Here is a 20117-nt window from a genome sequence, read left to right as displayed (position 1 = left end):
CAGAGCTGCTCCTTTACTGTGGTGATGTCACTGGACAAGCTTCATTTTCAATGAGGTGGGGTCCTGTGCTGCTCTCTGCTGATATCTGCACTGTGCTCCTCTCTCCTACTCTCTGCTGCCATCTTCTGGTCCCCTGCTGCTATGGACTTTTGCTCTGCCTTGGGGTGTTGGGAGTGGGAGGTGGGGGCATGGGGGATCTGTCAGTTCTTTTGCTGACAGCCCCTTGGTTAACAATTTTGTGATTTCAGACAGCAGCGATCCACACCTAGACAACTAAGGTATTTGAATTTTTTTTTCCTCCTGATGCCACTCTGACCCTCTCTTCCAAACTTTTACCCAAGTGTTCTGAAATTTTCTTTTGTCTTATCATGTCCCCTGCTTGCTAGCCCAGGTTTTCTCCATATCTTCCTAGGGAATCTCCTTAGCAAACCTTCAGAAGGCCTGAGTGCAGCTGGAGTGAGGGGATTCCTTTCAACCCCACCATGTTCTGGTGGCCATTCACATAAACTCAGGAGTGTTATTGAAAAGAAGCAAGTGGTAGTACAGAAGCTGGCAATCTTGGCTTACTTCCCTCCAGCAATCGAAATCTGTACTTGACCCAGCACCAGCATCACCACTTAACCTTAAGTGAACTTCCACAAAGAATTATATTGGACAGCAGGATCAGGATACAGTTTACAACAGATGCGATTCCTTTCTTCCTCTCAGATGCACGTCTTTCCCTAAGTCCCCTTCAAGGTGTTCTTCATTCTCTTACTTTCTGTTCTGGGTCTAGCACCTCAGTACAGTTCCTTGCACATAGTAGGTGCTCCAAGAATATTTGTTCATCTGAACTGTGTCATTTGTCAGAGAGGGTCATTCAGTAGGCAACCCAACTATTTGCGGAGAAAAGCACTCTAGGAAGGAGCCCCTGGCTGTGTTTCCTTCAGCTACTTGGCAACTGAGAGGATATATTCTCCCACAGATACTCAGGAACTGGCTCTTTAGGTTTGTGACAAGGCCCTTCCACCTTCCGTAGCTCAGATCCAGAGAAGACAACTCTGACCAGGAGCTGGAGTGTCCTCGCCTGGGAACCTAGCTGTTCCAGGCTCACTATGTGAAAACAACCGCCCTCACTCCGCAGCTAAGGATGGGCACGTGCAAATCCTTCTCACGGCTCCTCACTTCTCTTTTAGTGGTCTCCTTATCTCTCTTCGGGCGTTTCCCCCTGTGCTGGCTGTTCCCACCACAGTACTTCACCAGCCAGTGATCGGGTGGCAAAAAGTGTCCCCATCAAAGTATCAGCCTCCCGATGCGCGGGGCCGGGGGAGTGGGATCAGGGGGAATCCTCCTGCAGCAGGGGTTCGGGGGCATCTGAAGCTGGGGAGTAGGTTTGGGCAGGTAACCGGAGTCAGCGGGGTTGGGGGGGGGCAGATCTGATGCCAGGAGCTGGACTGACTGTGGGGCTCCCCTCGGCTCCACCCCTGGCTGACCATGTGAAGAGCGCAGGAATGAGGAGGGCAAACTGAGCGTAAGGGGACTGGGGAGAAGTGGCGAGTTAAGGAGAAGCAGCAAAGGGGAGGGGCCCTCGAGGGGGCGAGAGACTGATGGAGAGAGAAGGGGGGGCCGGCAGCGGGCGGGCTTTGGAGAAGAGGGAGGAGGAGAGAGAGACGAGGGGGGAGAGCGCTGCGCGGGGCGCGGAGAGCTCCGGGGCTGGGTCTGCCAGGGAGCTGGGCGCAGGGACCGCGGCGGTGCTGGTGTTGGCGGCGGCGGGAGATGCTGCTGCTGCCTGCCTACCTCGAGCTCCGCTGCTGGGGGTGAAGCCTCAGCCAAGCCAAACCCAGTGGCCAAGGGAGTCCGGAGCGGGACTGGAGTTGGAGGAGAGAGAGGGAGGAGGAGGAGGTGGCGGAGGATGGGCTGTGGGGGAAGCCGCGCCGATGCCATCGAACCCCGCTACTACGAGAGCTGGACCCGAGAGACCGAGTCCACCTGGCTGACTAACACGGACACCGACCTGCAGCTCTCGGCTACTGCCACAGCCGCCGGGCTCAGCCCGGGGGAACCAGACAGCGGCCCGGAGGCGGGCGGCCTGCGGGACCAGGGCTCCCTGTACACGGGTAAGTGAGCCAGCTGCCCACTGGAGCCAGGACTTTCCCCATGCCCTCAGCCTGGCTCCCTTCTTGCAGCCCTCGGGGGGCAGCGGCGGAGCTGGGGCGCCCGGGCAGCGCTTCTCCCTGGGCGCCAGCCCAACAGCTCAGCCGGGTCTCTGGGGAGAAGGGGACCGAGAATTAGGCGCGGGGGGAGGGGGCGATCGAGGGACCCACAGCAGGAGGAGAGACACATGTCCCCAGAGTGGCACCCTCACCCAGCAACTCCCTTTACTGGGAGACTTGATTACCAGAGGCTGGCTTCCTTCGCAATTACATCCCCAGTTTCTGGGCGAAATCGACTTCTCTCTCTGTATTTCTCTGTGATTGTTCATCTACAAGGGGATGGGGTGGGAAGACATCCTGCTGTTATCACAATGGCGTATCCCCTTATTCCCCCCCCCCATCCCCACGTACCCCCAGTCCCCATCCCCACATTCTACCTCTGCATCCACGTTTCTCTCCATCTTTTTCTCTAGCCATCTCACCACCTCTCCACCCAGCTAAATTCCTCATCTACCTAGTCATCTGGCCTCGCTCTGCTTGGACTTGGATCAGATGTTTAAATGCTCTATCTCAGCAGACACTGGAGAGCAGTATTCCACTCGGCTCTCCACATTTGCGTACTCTTAGAAAGCAGCTCATTGCCTCTTCCAGAAAACAAAATTCGAACTTGCTTCATACGTTTTATGAACCCTCAGAATACCAGCAAGAGAATTTCGTGTTTGACCAGTGTTTCAGCTCTTGGGTTTCTTTGAAAAGCACTCACTGTATTGAAAGACGTTTTCCCACGTGGTTGGTTCATTGTTTTCTTTGAAGGATAGAATGTTCTTCTGCTATAATGTAAATAACTTCCCGGTACGCTTCTTTTCTAGTGTAAAAAGAGATGGGACCAAATGATTCCCAAAGGAGATGAGGTGAACTAGATGATCTGAAAGATCCCTTCCAGGTCTAGATCCCATGACTTTATAATATGAGATTTAAAAAAGAAAACATGCAAAAAACTTTCAGGTCCAACATAAAGTCAGGATTTGGAAAGAAAACAGGCTGATAATAGTGAGAATTGAATCATTTTACTCAAAGGCCTTCTTATCTCTGACAGATACTGGCTGAGTGGCCCTGAGTCAGTCACTTAACTTTTCAGTGCTCTAGTTAACTTTAAGGTGGTAAGTTACAGAGAAGGTTCTGGCTTGAATTGGTAGAGGGAGTTTCTTCATATAGGAATTCCCTCTGTTAATGAAATCATAAGTCTAATCTCTATCCATCTATCTAAAGAATCTTAGAGTTGAAGGGACCTTAGAAGTCTTCTGGAGGGGTGGCTAGGTGGTGATCTGGGACAAATCACTTAAGCCCCATTGCCTTTAAAAAAAAGTCATTTGGAAAGTATGCAAGAATCCACTTTCGTAAAATCTAGCATTTAGTCAAACACTTCAACTGAGAGAGAACTCAGTACTTCATTAAATTGTTCATTCCATGTGCAGACAGCTGTAATTTTAAGAAAGGCCTTAGGCCAAAACATACTTCTCTTTAACTTCCACCTATTTGCTCAAGTTCTGCTCCCCCCCCCCCCCCCCCCCCCCCCCCCCCCCCCCCCCCCCCCCCCCCCCCCCCCCCCCCGCCACCTTCAAGAGCTATGAAGAACACATCTAATCCCTCTTACACAGGACAGCTCTTCAAATATTTGGGAATATAGAGTGAACTGAAGGAACCTTAGAACACCAGAAAACTGAGGTCTAGAAAGGTTAAATGACTTACCCAAGGCCACACAGATAAGAAATGACATTTAATTAGATCTAGGATTCAAACCCAAGTCCTCTGATCTGAGGATATATCCTTCTTACATTTTTTCTTATCTAGGCTAAACATCCCAAATTCCTTCAATTATTCCTCACAGGAAATTATTTTCAGTTTCCTCATCAACCTAATCTCTTATACTAACTGGTATCATGCTATGACATTTCACCCACAGTTTTCAAAAATTATTTTAGAGAAGAGAGAAAAGAACCAACATTTAGCTGTTTATTACAAAAGAGCTAACATCTTCTTTCTCAATCAGTTCAAATCAAATCAAATTTTGAAAAACAATTTCCCTGTTTGGTAGCCTGCATGGCTAATCACTTGAATTCTACCATCTCACTGTGGTTTTTTCTGCATTTGAGAGTCAATTAGATCATCCATCTAGGGAAGCTTATAAATTCTCTACTCCTCTCCTCTCATTTTGCAGATGAGAGAGCAGGTGATTTGCTGATGGTCACACAGGAACTAAAGGAGCAGCAACAGAATTCTAACCCAGATGTAATCACGTCAAAGCCACAACTTTCCCCCACTGCTTCACACTATCTTTTTATCTCTTTTGTGAAAAATAAAAAGAAATGTAAATGATCAACTAAATAATATACACATTTCCCTTAAACTTAGAATGGTGAGTTGGAGAAACATCATGAAATCCCTTTCCAATGAATGTACACTCAGAGGTTACTTTGGGTTCTAAAGGTTATGGTGGTTGTCCTTTGTTTTTTTGCTTTGATTTGTTTTTTGCTGGGGCAGTGAGGGTTAAGTGACTTGCCCAGGGTCACATAGCTAGTAAGTGTCAAGTGTCTGAGGCTGGATTTGAACCCAAGTCCTCCTGAATCCAGGACCGGTGCTTTATCCATTGCATCACCCAGCTACCCCAATTTGTCCTTGAAGAGGACCAAAATGACATCATTGCGTTACAGTCAAATTACAGTGTCAGATTGTGGTTGATCACACTTCTACTACAGGTTGGGCACAAATAGTCCATGTGAACATTGGGGTGGATTCTCTAAATTTGCACATCTCGAGTTTCTTTTGAGCTACTTCCATTCTGCTTTGCTCATAAAGCACAGTGCCTTCTTTGATAGACATGCTCCTTTGCCAGCATCTCCCATGTCATGCAATCAGTTCCAAAGTTCTTCAGAGAGACTTTGAGAGTGTCCTTGTATTGCTTCTTCTGACCTCTGTACAAGTGCTTGCCTTGTGTGAGTTCTCCACAAAATAGTCTTTTAGGCAAGCATACCTTTGGCATACCTATGGCAATGTGGCCAGCTCACTAGAGTTGTACTCTCTACAGTGGAGTTTGAATGCTTAACAGTTTAGTTCAAGAAAGGACTTCAGTATCCAGTACCTTATCCTGCCAGGTGATCTTCAGAATCTTCCTATGACACTAAAGATGATGCCAGCAGATCAAAAACCCTGAGGTCCTACTATGCTGCAAAGTCTCCAAGTATTAGCCCAAAGTGCCTGTTGTTCAAAGCCCACCCTACCTAAATTTGGAGAGACCAGAAAATTGGTCACCACCATCAAATACTATTTATTTTTATTTTTTTATTTTTTGGTGGAAGTCATAGATAGCAACTCATAAGTGCATCTAATTTAGGTGTGGAGGAGTTAGGGTGTATACCATTGAAGAGAATATTCAGACACATGAAATAATGATACACTAAAGGGAAGGAAATGAAGCCCAAACAGTAGCAAATGATTGGAAAAATCAGGTGGTATGGAGGAACATCCTTATGTGTAGGCAATAAAGGCATCCATCTTAAGTTCCTTCATCTCCTTGCCTTCATACCTCAAAACCTTCCTGTTTCTACTCATGCTGTCTCTCTGCCTTTCCTCAGATGACATTTCCCCTCTTTGCTAAAATTATCCTAGTCACCTGTGCACTGGATCCCATTCCTCTATCCCCACTCTATCACTCATTATGACCTCTTTCCAAGCTACTTACAAACATCTTCCCATCTCCCTTATCCTAAATTCAAATAAGACAAAACAGAAACAAAATCTTCTCTTGACCTTATAGCCCTTTCAAACTATCATTATGCATCCTTTACTAAACTTCTGGGAAGAATACTCTGACTCTGACCACTTTTCAAGCTATTGTCTAATAAATTATCAAATCACCCAGTTCTAACTTTTCAGTATTGTTCACATTTGTCTCTTCCTCTTCACTTCTACTACAACCAGCTTAGTTCAGACTCCTAGACCTCACCTTGACTATTATAACAATCTCCTAAGTGGTCTTTCTGTCTCCTGTTTATATTCCTTCTCCAACCCATCATTTACACTGCTTCCCAACTAATTCTCCAAAAGCATTGTTTCGATTAGTCTTTTTTTCTAAGCAAAAGTCTTCAGGGGCTCCCATTAGCTATCTAATAAAGTATAAAATTCTGATCCTGATATTCATGTCTCTCCATAATTTGGCTCCATCCTCTCCAGGCATGTTTCAGTTTATTTCCTTCATGAACACTACTTTCCAATCCAACTGGCTCTCCCCACCACACCCTGACCCCAGCTTTTTTTTTTTTTTTTTAACTCGTGTTGTACTGTTTGTGTATTTGTCCATCTCAATGCCCTTGCTCATACTGTTTCCCACAACAGGAATGGATTTCTGCTTTCCTCTTTCTACCTCCTAAAGTCTCTCTCTTGCTTCAGGTCGAAGTTCAGATGATGCCTTCCCAGATTACCCCAGGTGAAAATCATCTCTTCTCATGTGCCTCATAGAATGTTGCCTAGCCCAATCTTTTGCTTTTATCATATTTTCCCTTATATTCCATGTATTTATACATTTATCTTTTCTCTCAGTTATAGACTGTAAAATGCCTGGAAGTTGGATTTCTATCATGAATATCTTTATGCTCTCAAGTAAGGACAAAATGCCTTGCACACAATGCTTAGTAAATGTTGAATTGAACTGAATTAAAATTGTGTACTTAGGTTCCTATAAAACAGAAGTTCCTAATGTGTGTGTTTGTGATGGACTCCTCTGGTAGTTTGGTGAAGCCTATCTTCACAGGATAATGCCTTTAATTGCATAAAATTAAATACGTATTATTACAGAGAGAACTAATAAAATTGAAATAAAAATGTAACATTTTCCCATCTAAGTTCACGGACCACCTGAAATCTATACATGGACCCTTTGGAGGGCATCAGAATGAGTTGGGGGAAGGCAGTCAGTCAACAAGCATTTATTAAGTACTTTTTTGTGACTCTGTGGTTAAGCACTAGGGATACAAAGAAAGGTCAAATATCCCCTGCTCTTAGGGGCTGCATTCTAATGGAGGAGACAAAACATACTATATCTATATCTATATCTATATCTATATCTATATCTATATCTATATCTATATCTATATCTATATCTATATCTATATCTATATCTATATCTATATCTATATCTATATCTATATCTATATCTATATCTATATCCATATCCATATCCATATCCATATCCATATCCATATCCATATCCATATCCATATCTATATCTATATCTATATCTATATCTATATCTATATCTATATCTATATCTATATCTATATCTATATCTATATCTATATCTATATCTATATCTATATCTATATCTATATCTATATCTATATCTATACACATATATGGTAATCTCAGGGGGGAAGGCACTAGTTAGGCAGCTTGGAAGAGGACACTAGGAAAAGAATATATGTGTATGTATTTTTGAGAACAGCCTAAATAATGAAAGTTATAATAATAGTGATAGATATTTTATGTTTATTAGTTGCTTTCAGATGAAGCTCTCATAAAACTGGCCAGAGACTGCTTTTTGTTTTGAATATCAAGATGAGAATAAACCTTGAGACTTCCTAGATAAGAACTTCAGTAAATAATTCTTTCTTTTCTTTTCTCTTCTTTCTTTCCTTCCTTCCTTCTTTGTTTCTTTCTCTGTTTCTTTCTTTGTTTCTTTGTTTCTTTCTTCCTTCCTTCCTTCCTTTTTGCGGAGGTGCTCATCATTTCTTACAGCACAATAGTATTCCATTACATTCATATACCACAACTTATTATTTTTATCATAATGATAGCATTATTAATATATTAGACATAGTAAGTGATTAATAAATGCTTTCCTAGTCATTCATAATAATGGCATCAGGAAATATCAGGTGGGGTTTATAATTTTTCAGCAAATATCCAAAGCCAAATAAAAATAAGGGGTTAATGCTATCTGGGGATGAGGACAGGGTAGATAACCTAAACCATATCTTGGTGTACTTCTCCTCTATTCCTCAACAATTTTAGATAAGTTCAACCTTTCATTTACCCATTTATAATTCAACAAACTTTTAGTAAATACCTACTTATGTGGAGCAATGTAATGAATACTGGATGAGATGCAAAGTTGGAGAAGACACAATCCCTTCCCCTCATGGAGCTTATGTTCAATCACCTTAACATCCCACTTGCCATCTTCAGGATGCTCTATGCCTTTATCAATGTCCTTGTTAAACTGTGGACCCCAGAACTTAGTGTTGTACTCCAGATGTGCTTTGAATGGGATAATGGCCACCTTATTGCTGGAAGCCAACACGTTTCTTTCTTTCTTTTGATTTTGTGGGGCAATTGGGGTTAAGTGACTTGCCCAGGGTCACACAGCTAGTAAGTGTCAAGTGTCTGAGGCCGGATTTGAACTCAGGTACTCCTGAATCCATGGTTGGTGCTTTATCCACTGCACCACCTAACCGCCCCCAGCCAACACCTTTCTTAATGCAGCCCCAATCACGTGACATGAGCATCTGGGGCTGTCATATCACATTGTTGACACATGGAACTTAAGAGGCATAAAAAATCCCATTTTTTTTCTGGACAAACTGCCATGTAACCTTGTGTCCCCCATCTTGTACTTGTGAAGGCAAAATTTTGAACCTAAGGTTTAAGACTTAACATTTATTCCTATTGAATATCATCTTATTAGAGTCAGTTCACATGTTCTAGCCTGTCAGTCATTTTGACTGCCATTCAGGTGGACTGGCTACTTCCTTCAGCTTGATGTCATCTAAAAACTAGATTAGCAAAGCAATCTATGCCTTTATCCAAGTCATTGACAGACAATGTTAAATAGCACAGGCTCATTCACAAGTCTCTGGGGCAATCCACTGAAGGACTTCTGAAACTACATCAACCCAGAAACAACTGTCCTTTGTGTCCAGCCATTCAACAAGTCTCAAATCCATATAATGGGTTTAGTCAATATCTCTCCTTATTTTGCACAATAATAACATGAAAAAATTGATCTAATGCTTTGCTAAAAGTTAGACAAATTACTGTAGGATCATAAATTTAAAGCTGGGAGGAATCTCAGAGGTAGGCTGAGGTCATTCCCTCATTTTACAGATGAAACTTGGAGAAGTTGAGTAACTTGCTTGAGATCTTAAACTGTGACCAAGTCAGAATTCAAACCCAGGTCCCCTGACTCTAAGGCAGTACTTTTTCCACTATCCTATACTACCGGCTCTAAGTGAAACTGAATCAGAAGCTTCGCAGCAATTTATTTTTTCACTTTTACTTATATAAGCCCAAAGCTGGGAGAATATTGTTTCAGTTATCAATTATTAGCTTTAAAAATTTGACAAACTCTTAAAGAGTTACTGTGTTTGGTTTTTAACAATAACTAACATTTATACAGCCCTTTAAAGTTTGCAAAGTGCTTTATAAATATCTCATTTGACTATCACAACAACCCTTGAGAGATAGGTGTTACTATTATCCTTCTTTTACGAATGAGGAAACCAAGGCAGGCAACGGAAAAGTGACTTTCCCAGCTAGTTAAATGTCTGAGGCTAGATTTGAACTCAAGTCTTTCTGACTACAAGGACACTGCTCTATCTACTGTTTATAAAAAAAAAACCTTCTGTAATTTTATTGGAATCATGGGGTTATTCTTTTTTATTGTTGTTTGTCATTCATTCTTTTTTTAAATCCTAAAAGTATTTTATAATTTTCCAGCTACATGTAAAGATAGTTTTCAACATTTGTTTTCTTAAGATTTTTTTTGTTTGTTTTTTGTTTGTTTGATTTTGGCGGGGCAATGAGGGTTAAGTAACTTGCCCAGGGTCACACAGCTAGTAAGTATCAAGTGTATGAAGCTGGATTTGCACTGAGGTCCTCCTGAATCCAGGGCCAGTGCTTTATCCACTATGCCACCTAGCTGCCCCCTCATAAGATTTTTAGTTCCAAATTTTTCTCCCTCCCTACCTTCCCTTCCCCCTCCCCAAGATAGAAAGCAATCTGATATAGTTATATAAGTACAATCACATTAAACATATTTTTGTTAGTCATGTTGTGAAAGAACAATAAGAACAAAAGAGGAAAACCTCAAAAAAAAAATAGAAACAGTATGGTTCAATCTGCATTCAGAATCCACAGTACTTTTTTCTGGACATGGAAAACATTTTCCATCATAAGTCCTTTAGAGTTGTCTTGGATCATTGTATTGCTGAGAAGAATTAAGTCTATCACAGTTGATCATTGCACAATGTTTCTATTACTGTGTACAATATTCTCCTGGTTCTGCTCACTTCACTCAGCATCAATCCACTTAAGTCTTTCCAGGTTTTTCTGAAATCTGCCTGCTCATAATTTCTTTTTTTTCTCTTTTCTTTTCTTTCTTCCTTTCTTTCTTTCTTTCTTTCTTTCTTTCTTTCTTTCTTTCTTTCTTTCTTTCTTTCTTTCTTTCTTTCTTTCTTTCTTTCTTTCTTTCTTTCTTTCTTCCTTCCTTCCTCCCTTCCTTTCTTTTTTTGCAGAGGTGCTCATAATTTCTTACAGCACAATAGTATTCCATTATATCCATATACCACAACTTGTTCAGCCATTCACCAATTTATGGACATTCCCTCAATTTCACCACAATTCTTTTCCACCACAAAGAGAGCTGCTATAAATATTTTTGTACATGTGGGTCATTTCCCCTTTTTAATAATCTCTTTGGGATACAGACCTAGTAGTGGTATTGATGGGTCAAAGCATATGCACAGTTTTATAGGTTTTCGGGCATGGTTCCAAATTGCTCTCCAGAATGGCTCGATCAGTTTACAACTCTACCAACAATGCATTAGCGTTACAATTTTCCCACAGCTTCTCCAACATTTATTATTTTCCTTTTTTGGGGGTCATATTAGCCAATCCAATAGGTATGAGGTGGTACCTCAGAGTTGTTTTAATTTTAATTTCTCTACTCAATAGTGATTTAGAACATTTTTTTATATTGGAATAGATAGCTTTGATTTTTTTATCTGCAAACTGCCTGTTCATATCCTTTGACCATTTCTTAATTGGGGAATGACTTGGATTCTTATAAATTTGATTTATTTCCCTATATATTTTAGAAATGAGGCCTTTATCAAAAACACTGACTGTAAAAATTGTTTCCCAGCTTTCTGCTTTCCTTCTAATTGTGGCTGCATTGCTTCTGTTTGTATAAAACCTTTTTAATTTAATGTAATCAAAACCATCCATTTTGAATTTCATAATATTCTCTATCTCTTGTTTGGTCATAAATTGCTCTCCTCTCCATATATCTGAGAGGTAAACTATTCTTTCCTCTCCTAATTTATCTATGGTATCACCTTTTATGTCTAAATCATGTACCCATTTTGACCTTATTTTGGTATATGGTATAATATGTTGGTCTATGCCTAGTTTCTGCCATATTGTCTTCTAGTTTTCCCAGCAGTTTTTGTCAAATACTGAGTTCCTATCCCAGAAGCTGGAGCCTTTGGGTTTATCAAATAGTACATTACTAAAGTCGTTTACTATTATGTCTCCTCTACCTAACCTATTCCATTGATCTACCACTCTGTTTCTTAGCTAGTACCAAATAGTTTTGATGACTGCCACTTTATAGTATAACTTCAGATTTGTTGTGGCTAGCCCACCTTCCTGTGCATTTTTTTCATTAGTTCCCTTAGAATCATGGTATTATTCTATTTTTTTCTTTTTCTTTTTTTTGTGGGGCAATGAAGGTTAAGTGACTTGCCCAGGGTCACACAGCTATTAAGTGTCAAGTGTCTGAGGCCGGATTTGAAATCAGGTCCTCCTGAATCCAGGGCTGGTGCTCTATCCACTGCACTACCTACCTACCCATCATGGGATTATTCTAAAAAAAATTCGTAATACACACTTTACATTAGAATCAGTAGCCATAATTACCTTGCTCTACTTTATCAAAAAAAGGAAATAAGAATGAGCTTGGTGAAACCATGATGGCCCCTTGGTATAATTATTTCTTTTTCTAAATGTTCACTTCAGAGGGAAATTTGATCATGAGGCACCTGGCTTCATTAAGGATGGATCGTGCCAGATTCACCTTATTTCCTTCCCCGCCCACAGGATTACTAAACTAGTAGAGCAAGAGAATTCTGTAGAAGCAGCTAGGCAGTGCAGTAGATAGAGCACTAAGCCTGGAGTCAGGAAGACAAAAGTTCAAATCCAGCTTCTGATATTTACTAGCTGTGTGACCCTGGGCAAGTCATTTAACCTCTGCTTGCTTTCATTTCTTCATCTATAAAATGGGGATAATAATAACAACCACTTCCCAAGGTTGTCATGAGGGATCTAATGGACAATATTTGTAAAGCACTTAGCACAGTGCCAGGCAGACAGTAGGTGCTTAATAAAAAAAAATGCTTGTTTTCTTCCTTGAGATAGTTTAATAATAATGCTTATATCTCCTACATGTCAAGGTTGCTATGAGGATCAAATGAAAATATATTTTGTATATAAAGCACTTTGTAAACCTTAAAGAGTAACATAAATGTTGGCTATTATTGTCATAAACCACATTTGTAAAATGTTTTTCCTACTAACAAAATAGCTCTATAATTAATGGATGAATGAATGAATGAATGAATGAAGTGGAAAAATAACTATTTCCATTTTTATAGATGAGAGAATTGTCAATTGACTCATTAAAGGTCACAAGACTATCGGAGCCAGAACTTGAATCCAGGCCTTTGGGGGATGCTGAGTCCAGTGTTTGTTTCATTCTAGCATATTGCATACAAGGGATGCAAAATGGTTACATTCTCTCTTTTACATCACTCCTTTCCTGAGGACTCTGGGAGAAAATAGATTCTAATTGGTCCTTGGGCTTTAAAATCAGTAAGACTGACTAGATTCTGGGAACCCTAGAGCTGGAAGAAACTCCAGGAGTTCACTCATCTGAAGCAAAGGTGATCTTTGTTGTTGTTGCTCAGTCATTTTTCAGTAGTGTCCAATTCTTTGTGACCCCATTTGGGATTTTCTTGGAAAAGATACTGGAATGGTTTGCCATTTCCTTCTTCAATTCATTTTACAGGTGAGGAAACTGAGGCAAACAGGGTGAAGTGACTTGCCCAGGGTCATGCAGCTATAAGTGTCTGAAGTCAGATTTGAACTCAGGAAGATGAATCTCCCTGATTCCAGGTCCAATGCTCTATCTACTGTACCACCTATTTGCCCACAAGACATTTAGTTACTTTTCAATTAAGCTTAAGAACTGGCCTTCTCCTGATCCCTGGCAAGGACAGGTTCTAGACTTGACTTTGCCACTAACTCTCTGTATGGTATTGGAAAATGTAATGATTTCTCCTTCCTTGGCAGATGCAGCATGACCGTTTGTTGGATGCATTGTAGAGGGAGGATTTTCTTTTTGTCAGATGTGTATTAGGGAGATTATTGCTATGAGGTATTCCTCCTTCGTTCCTTCGTTCCTTCGTTCCTTCGTTCCTTCCTTTCTTTCTTTCTTTCTTTCTTTCTTTCTTTCTTTCTTTCTTTCTTTCTTTCTTTCTTTCTTTCTTTCTTTCTTTCCTTTTTTTTTTTTGGTGAGGCAATTGGGGTTAAGTGACTTGCCCAGGGTCACACAGCTAGTAAGTGTCAAGTGTCTGAGGCCGGATTTGAACTCAGGTACTCCTGACTCCAGGGCAGGTGCTTTATCCATTGCGCCACCTAGCTGTCCCCTCCTTTCTTTCTTTCTTTTTTTATTTTTAATTAATGAAAAATCATTTGTAATTATGCTCCCCAATGTTCTAATTTAGAAACATGACTTTTCTCTTAAGAAGTGAAGCTTCAAACTTTGCAAAAACTCACTCCACTTTATAGCTTTCAATAGTTGTCACAACTCCAGGAATCATGCTTATTGTCATAACTGTGTTTAACAAAAATAAAAGCTACAGCGTTTGTGGCTCCTAGCAATTAAAATACAGTATGCAGTAATATCTATAGCTTTCATTTACATACTGGTTAAATACTTGCAAAAGCACTTTAAAAACATCAAAGGACCGGCAGCATAGCGAAGTGGCATCAGATTTCAAACCTTTCTTCTGATTTTGGTAGAGATGTCACATTCTTCATCTCATCATCCCCCACAAACGTTCCACTTATTTCATCAAGAATTCTGAGATTTCTCCATATAACCATAACCTCCTATCATTCCATCTCTCTCTGTGCCTCCTTTCTCCTAAATCTACTTTACACTGTCCTCTGTTTTAGAATTCCTTACCCCTTTGCCCTTGTTACCCATACCTTGCCAAACCCCAGCCTTTGTTTACTCCCATCATCAGCCCCCCTGGCTTCTACTCTGCTCAACTGTGCTAACTGAAGTCATGCCATGATGCTGTTTGGATCAGCTACAAGTTTATGTATTGCCACTAACTTCAACTAGGCCCTCACTATGGCAAGGCAATCTGAAGAGATCCTCGCTTTATACCTTATTGAGAAAATAGAGGATGTTTGCTTTGGGCTCCCATTACTTTCTTTCTTTTCTTTTTTTTTTTTTTGCAGGCCAATGAGAGTTAAGCGACTTGCCCAGGGTCACACAGCTAGTTAAGTGTCAAGTGTCTAAGGTTGGATTTGAACTCAGGTCCTCCTGAATCCAAGGCCAGTGCTTTATCCACTGCGCCATCTAGCTGCCCCTCCCATTACTTTCCTACACTGCATCTCCGAATCCTTGATATTATTCCCCATTCTTTTCTCCCTTATTCCAGTCTTGGATGAAGAGCTGGCTCTTCTTACAGAGGCTAACCCCTTTATTTGTACTTCCTATCTACTTGAGCAGATTATGCCTGCAATCATCTCTTCCCCCATCCACTTTACCCCACCCCCAACTTTAATTTCTTCCTATTTATTGTTTTTTCCCCTGCTGCCTACATAGATGCCTAGTTCTCACCCAGCTTGAAAACAAACTTCACTTGACTGCACAATCCTCTCAAATTGTCATCCTATATATCTTCTCCCTTTTGTAGCCAAACCCTTATGGAAAGAAGGAAGGCTATCTACACTTGCTGCCTCCACTTCCTTTCTTCTCTCATTCAAATCTAGGTCCTTTGCCATCTGACTTCTAATTTTATGTATCAACTTAAATGTTATCACAACAAAAATCTGCAATAAAGAGAACCTGAGGCACAAAGTTTTGAGCATGATCCATTTATTAGAAGGGCTAGTTATTGCCAATAAATGGGATCCAAGGCTCCTCAGTTAGCTAGGTATCCCTCTGACAGGCAGAACAACTCTTTTATACAATTGGTTATATAAGGTTCATTGATGCAAACTAAACTAAGACTGTTGTTGGTCTAACACAAAGATAGGGAGTGGGTTTACATTTGGTTTGACTCAGAGAGGGCATTTCCAGGAGCCATGGCAATAAGAAACACACAGAGCTGACTAACATTCTCTGAAAAGCCCTGTGACGGGCAAAAATTTTGTGACCTGGTTGACTTGCATCCCTCCATGGGCAGCAAAAGGTCATAGATTTTTAATCCTTGTGGTCAGGCTGTAGCCCATAGGAATAGAAAAATTAATATCTTAGAAACTCTACCAGGCCTATACAATCAATTCTAAATCTAAGCCATAACTATTGATTCCAATGATTAGATACAATTCTCAATCAATAATTAATGCATAATACAACATAGTGGGCTTATCAATTTTACATTTCATTATGCTTACCCCAAAGTTGCTAGGAAACTCAGTCGCCAAATCAAATCAAATAGTCTTTTCTCAGAGCTCATCCTTATTGACCTTTGAAGCATCTGACACTTTTGACTATTTTCTTCTTCTGGATATTTTCTCTCCTTTGTGTTTCTCTTCTCTTTATTTTTCTATCTTGGATCTCCTACCTGTCTGCCTATTCCTTTTCAGGATCCTTTGCTGGGTCATCAGTAGTTATCATTCCTACCTTTTAAGACATGCTTCAGAAATTGAAGTCCTGTTATCAAAATGCCATCTTCTTAATGCAATTTCCACTTCCAAAATCTGCCTTTCTTTCCTGAAGCCCTTGCCAATGATCAGCAACAGAGGGGAAAGCTCTACCACCTACAGTCTTCAGTTTCCTGGCCAATGCTTTGCAATTTTTAGTAATGCTTTCTAGATTCCTTTTTAGCACTATCATTTATGCCCATTTGAATGATCAGAGATGGATCAGTTTGAATTTGTCACTCTTATTTTTCCTTATGGTTCCTAGGAGTTATTTTTCATTCCTATGGCCTCGATTATTTTATTTTAATTTTTGCGTGGCAATAAGGGTTAAGTGACTTGCCCAGGGTCACACAGCTAGTGAGTATCAAGTGTCTGAGGCTGGATTTGAACTCAGGTCCTCTTGAGTCCAGGGCTGGTGCTTTATCCACTGTGCCACCTAGCTTCCCCCTCATTCCTATGGCCTCAGTTATTGGAGAATATTCCCAAATAGTTTATTTATAGTCATTAACTTCTGCCAGGCTCTAGTCCTACTCTCCACTAGATATTTCTACCTTGATTTGAAAGTGCTGCTGGGACCTCAAACTCAATCTGTCTTATTGGATTTGTCATCTTCCTTCCAAAGATACCTCTTACCTTATCTCTTTCCTTTCATACCAACATTTCCAGTAGCTTTGCTTGAAACTTTGGTGTGATCTTCAGCTCTGTTGTCTCCTTTAGCATCCACATATAATCAGTTACTAAGTACTTCTGATTCTCCCTTTTTATTACTTCCTGTATTGGTCTCTGTTCCTATTCCCACAGCCACCACCCTAAATTCAGGATATCACCCCAGGGTGACATTGAAATAGCCCGTTAACTGGCAAACCTACCTCCAAATTCTTAAATAGAACACTAAGTAAAAACACCTGATATAAAGCCCACATCTGAAGATGCAGACACTATTTTGTTCAAGTAGTCCCCTACCTCTGCCATGAGGGAGAAGGTATATTTTATTATCTCAGTTCTTTAGGACTTTCACTGGCTTTTACATTACTCATACTATTTAGGGATCTTTTCATTAACATTGTCATCATTATGTATTTTTTTCTCTTAGTTCTGATTATTTTCCTTTATGTCAGTTTGTACAAGCCTTCAATTTCTCCGAATTTCTCAAATTTGTCATTTTTTACTGTAAAATAATGTTATATTACATTAATATATTGCTTCCCCCCCACACGTTCCCCAATCAATTGTTGTTCATTCCTTTAGATCATGTCTGACTTTTTGTGACCCCACTTGGAGTTTTCTTGGCAAAGATACTAGAATGGTTTAATATTTCCTTATCTAGCTCATTTCTACAGATGAGGAAACTGAGGCAAAGGGGGGTAAGTGACTCACTCAGGTCACACAACTAATAAGTATCTGAGATCAGATTTGAACTCAGGAAGATTAGTCTTCTTGATTCCAGGCCTGGCACTCTAACCACTAAGCCTCCTAGTTGATTTCCCAATCAATACATACCCACTTTGTGGAAGCACTCCAGTTTTCCCAGAAATACTTATCCAAAAGGGAGTCCTTCCTCTAGCAATTAATCATCTTGGGTTTTATCAAACACTGGGCTACTCTTTTTAGTTGCTTGTTTTTTGATTATCTAGATACTTTAAAAAAACAGTATAAAATAATTTTGATGGCCACTGCTTCAAAATATACTCTGAGGCTTAATGTACAAAGATTTCCACAGTGATTCTATTTAATTTAATGATACCTATAAAAATAAACACAAGTCTCAGTCTGCCTCATCTTTACTCCCACAATCAGGGCTCACTAACCTCTTTATCCCGAGAACTGTCAGGAGTGTCTGTGGGAGTCATTGGGTACCACTAGCAGGCTTCAGATATGGGGCAAAGAAGGAAGGAAGAAGAAAAGAATGGAAGGATAGGTATGGGAGAAGGCAGTTAGAAAGGAAAAGAAAAGAGTCAGAATCTAGAGCAGTGGTTTTAAAACATTTCGGTCTCAGGACTTCTTTACCCTCTTAAAAATTATTGAGGCTCAGGGGGCAGCTAGGTGAAGCAGTGGAGAAAGCACTAGCCCTGGATTCAGGAGGACCTGAATTCAAATCTTGCCTCAGACACTTGGCACTTACTAGCTGGGTGACCCTGGGCAAGTCACTTAACCCTTATTGCCCTGCAAAAAACCCCAAAACAAAACAAAACAAAACAAAACACAAAAAATACTGAGGATCCCTCCCCAAAGAGCTTTTATTTATGTGGGTTCTCTCTCTCTCTCTCTCTTATATTTTTCAACTGTATTAGAAATTAAAACATCTTACTATTATTGTTTTGACCTCATGAACTTTCTGTAGGTGTTAGGACCCACAGGATTCCCTGGATCATACTTTGAGAGCTTCTAAGATGGCACCATTCATAGAAATCCAGATTCAAAATCCAAAGACAATCTGTTTCACTGGTTGCAAAGCCCAGAGGGGACAATCTGGAACCAAGGTTCACAAAGCAGGCTAAGCCAAGTGCACAGAGGGAAGCTTCTAGGATGGGGAGAGCTCACCATCAGACTGACCCAGCAGTTGCCCACTCTAGGCTTTGCTCTTCCGCTGCCTGTGTTGCTCAGCACCATTCTGTGGGAAGCTTTAACAGCTCTGCCATGGGGGTGCTGACATAGCTCCCTTCCCAGATGGGCCTCCCTGTTGCCTGGAGACAAGACTGACAGAAGTATTGCTTGTGGATGGTTGGACCAGTTTTGGTGTGAGGTGTATCCATTATGATATCTTCTGGTCTATAGACCCCCTAGTTGATCAAGTAGCCTAGCATTAAGAAGACCATGACTCTATCCCCAGCCACAAGTTTCTCCTTAACATCCATTGGTACCAGAGATGATAGTAATTTGAGTCGATGTAGATTCTTATAAATGTTTCAGAGCAGGGGCCAGGGAAATATGGAAAGAAATCATAGAGGGCTTGCTCTCATTGAAGGAAAGAACTGGGGAAGAGACTACTATAATTACTAGTATACTATACTAGTATACCATAATTACTAGTACTATTAAAACTACTAGTATAATTATAGTAGTATTTGAAGATCTGAATTGGGGTAGAGGAGCTTTGTGGATAACCATACTCTGTCATCTATTTGTATCATCTTTCAAATACTTGGGTAACCATGAATTTGGAGTCAAGAAGACTCATCTTCCCAGTTCAAATCTAGCCTCAGATACTTACTAGTTGAGTGATCCTGGGTAAGTCACTTAACCCCATTTGCCTCAGTTTCCTCATCTGTAAAATGAGAAAGAAATGGCAAACCACTCCATTATCTTTGCCAAGAAAATGCCAAATGGGGCGATAAAGAGTCAGACATGACTGAACAACAACAACAAATAAAGCACTTTGTATAGGAAAAAAAATTTAGGTGCCCCTCTGTTTTCATTTGATGAAAAGGAATAAGATATACGTGAAATGCTTTTCAAAACTTAAAGGGCTACGTGTATGCTACTAGAGATTATTATTATTATTATTAACACTGTACCCTTCTCTAACAGTTCTGGTAGGTCTTGCTTCTAGAGGCAAAGTGTAGTTGATCTGAATGGCAATCCCATTTGGGGCCCAATGCTAATTCCAAATTACCCACTTGTTTTGTTATATTGTTAAGTAGTAAAGAAGCCTAGTAGAACAATTTGAGTGTTACATCAAGCGGCTTGTCACAGATCATTTTCCAGGGACCCCTGAAGGATTTATTCAGGCACCTGATGGGATTAGTGCCTTTAGATCAAGTGTGCTACACAACTGAAACTTTAATGTGGAGGGAGGATATCATTTTCCTATAGGCAGGATGCATTTGCAAAGGCCTGGTAACTGGCCAAGGAGCTCTGGGCTGGGCTCTGACAAAGGGCAGGGTGACTGCTACATGCCAAGTAAAGGACTTAGTTCTCATGTCTAGTGATAACCCCCCGGACGCCGAGTATTGGCAGGAAGAAGGGCAGCTCCTGAGGCTCAGGATCAGG

The 20117-nt window shown here is 40.8% G+C and overlaps 1 protein-coding gene across 2 annotated transcripts in view; it reads left to right on the top strand.

The window, feature by feature from the left end:
* Window positions 1-1628: 1628 nt before the first annotated feature.
* BAALC (BAALC binder of MAP3K1 and KLF4) overlaps window positions 1629-20117 on the top strand; it is a 110687-nt gene continuing 92198 nt past the window's right edge. The window contains exon 1 of one of the 2 annotated variants that reach the window (XM_043972643.1): window positions 1629-2096. In XM_043972643.1, the coding sequence (XP_043828578.1) occupies window positions 1892-2096 (205 nt within the window). In that variant the 5' untranslated portion in view covers window positions 1629-1891. The remainder of the gene's footprint in view (window positions 2097-20117) is intronic. The other variant, XM_043972652.1, reaches the window with a different exon arrangement.

The sequence above is a fragment of the Dromiciops gliroides genome, chromosome 1, assembly GCF_019393635.1.
Source record: "Dromiciops gliroides isolate mDroGli1 chromosome 1, mDroGli1.pri, whole genome shotgun sequence".
Lineage (NCBI taxonomy): Eukaryota > Metazoa > Chordata > Mammalia > Microbiotheria > Microbiotheriidae > Dromiciops > Dromiciops gliroides.
Note: the sequence above shows the minus strand (reverse complement) of the source record. Positions and strands in the feature narration are given on the sequence as shown.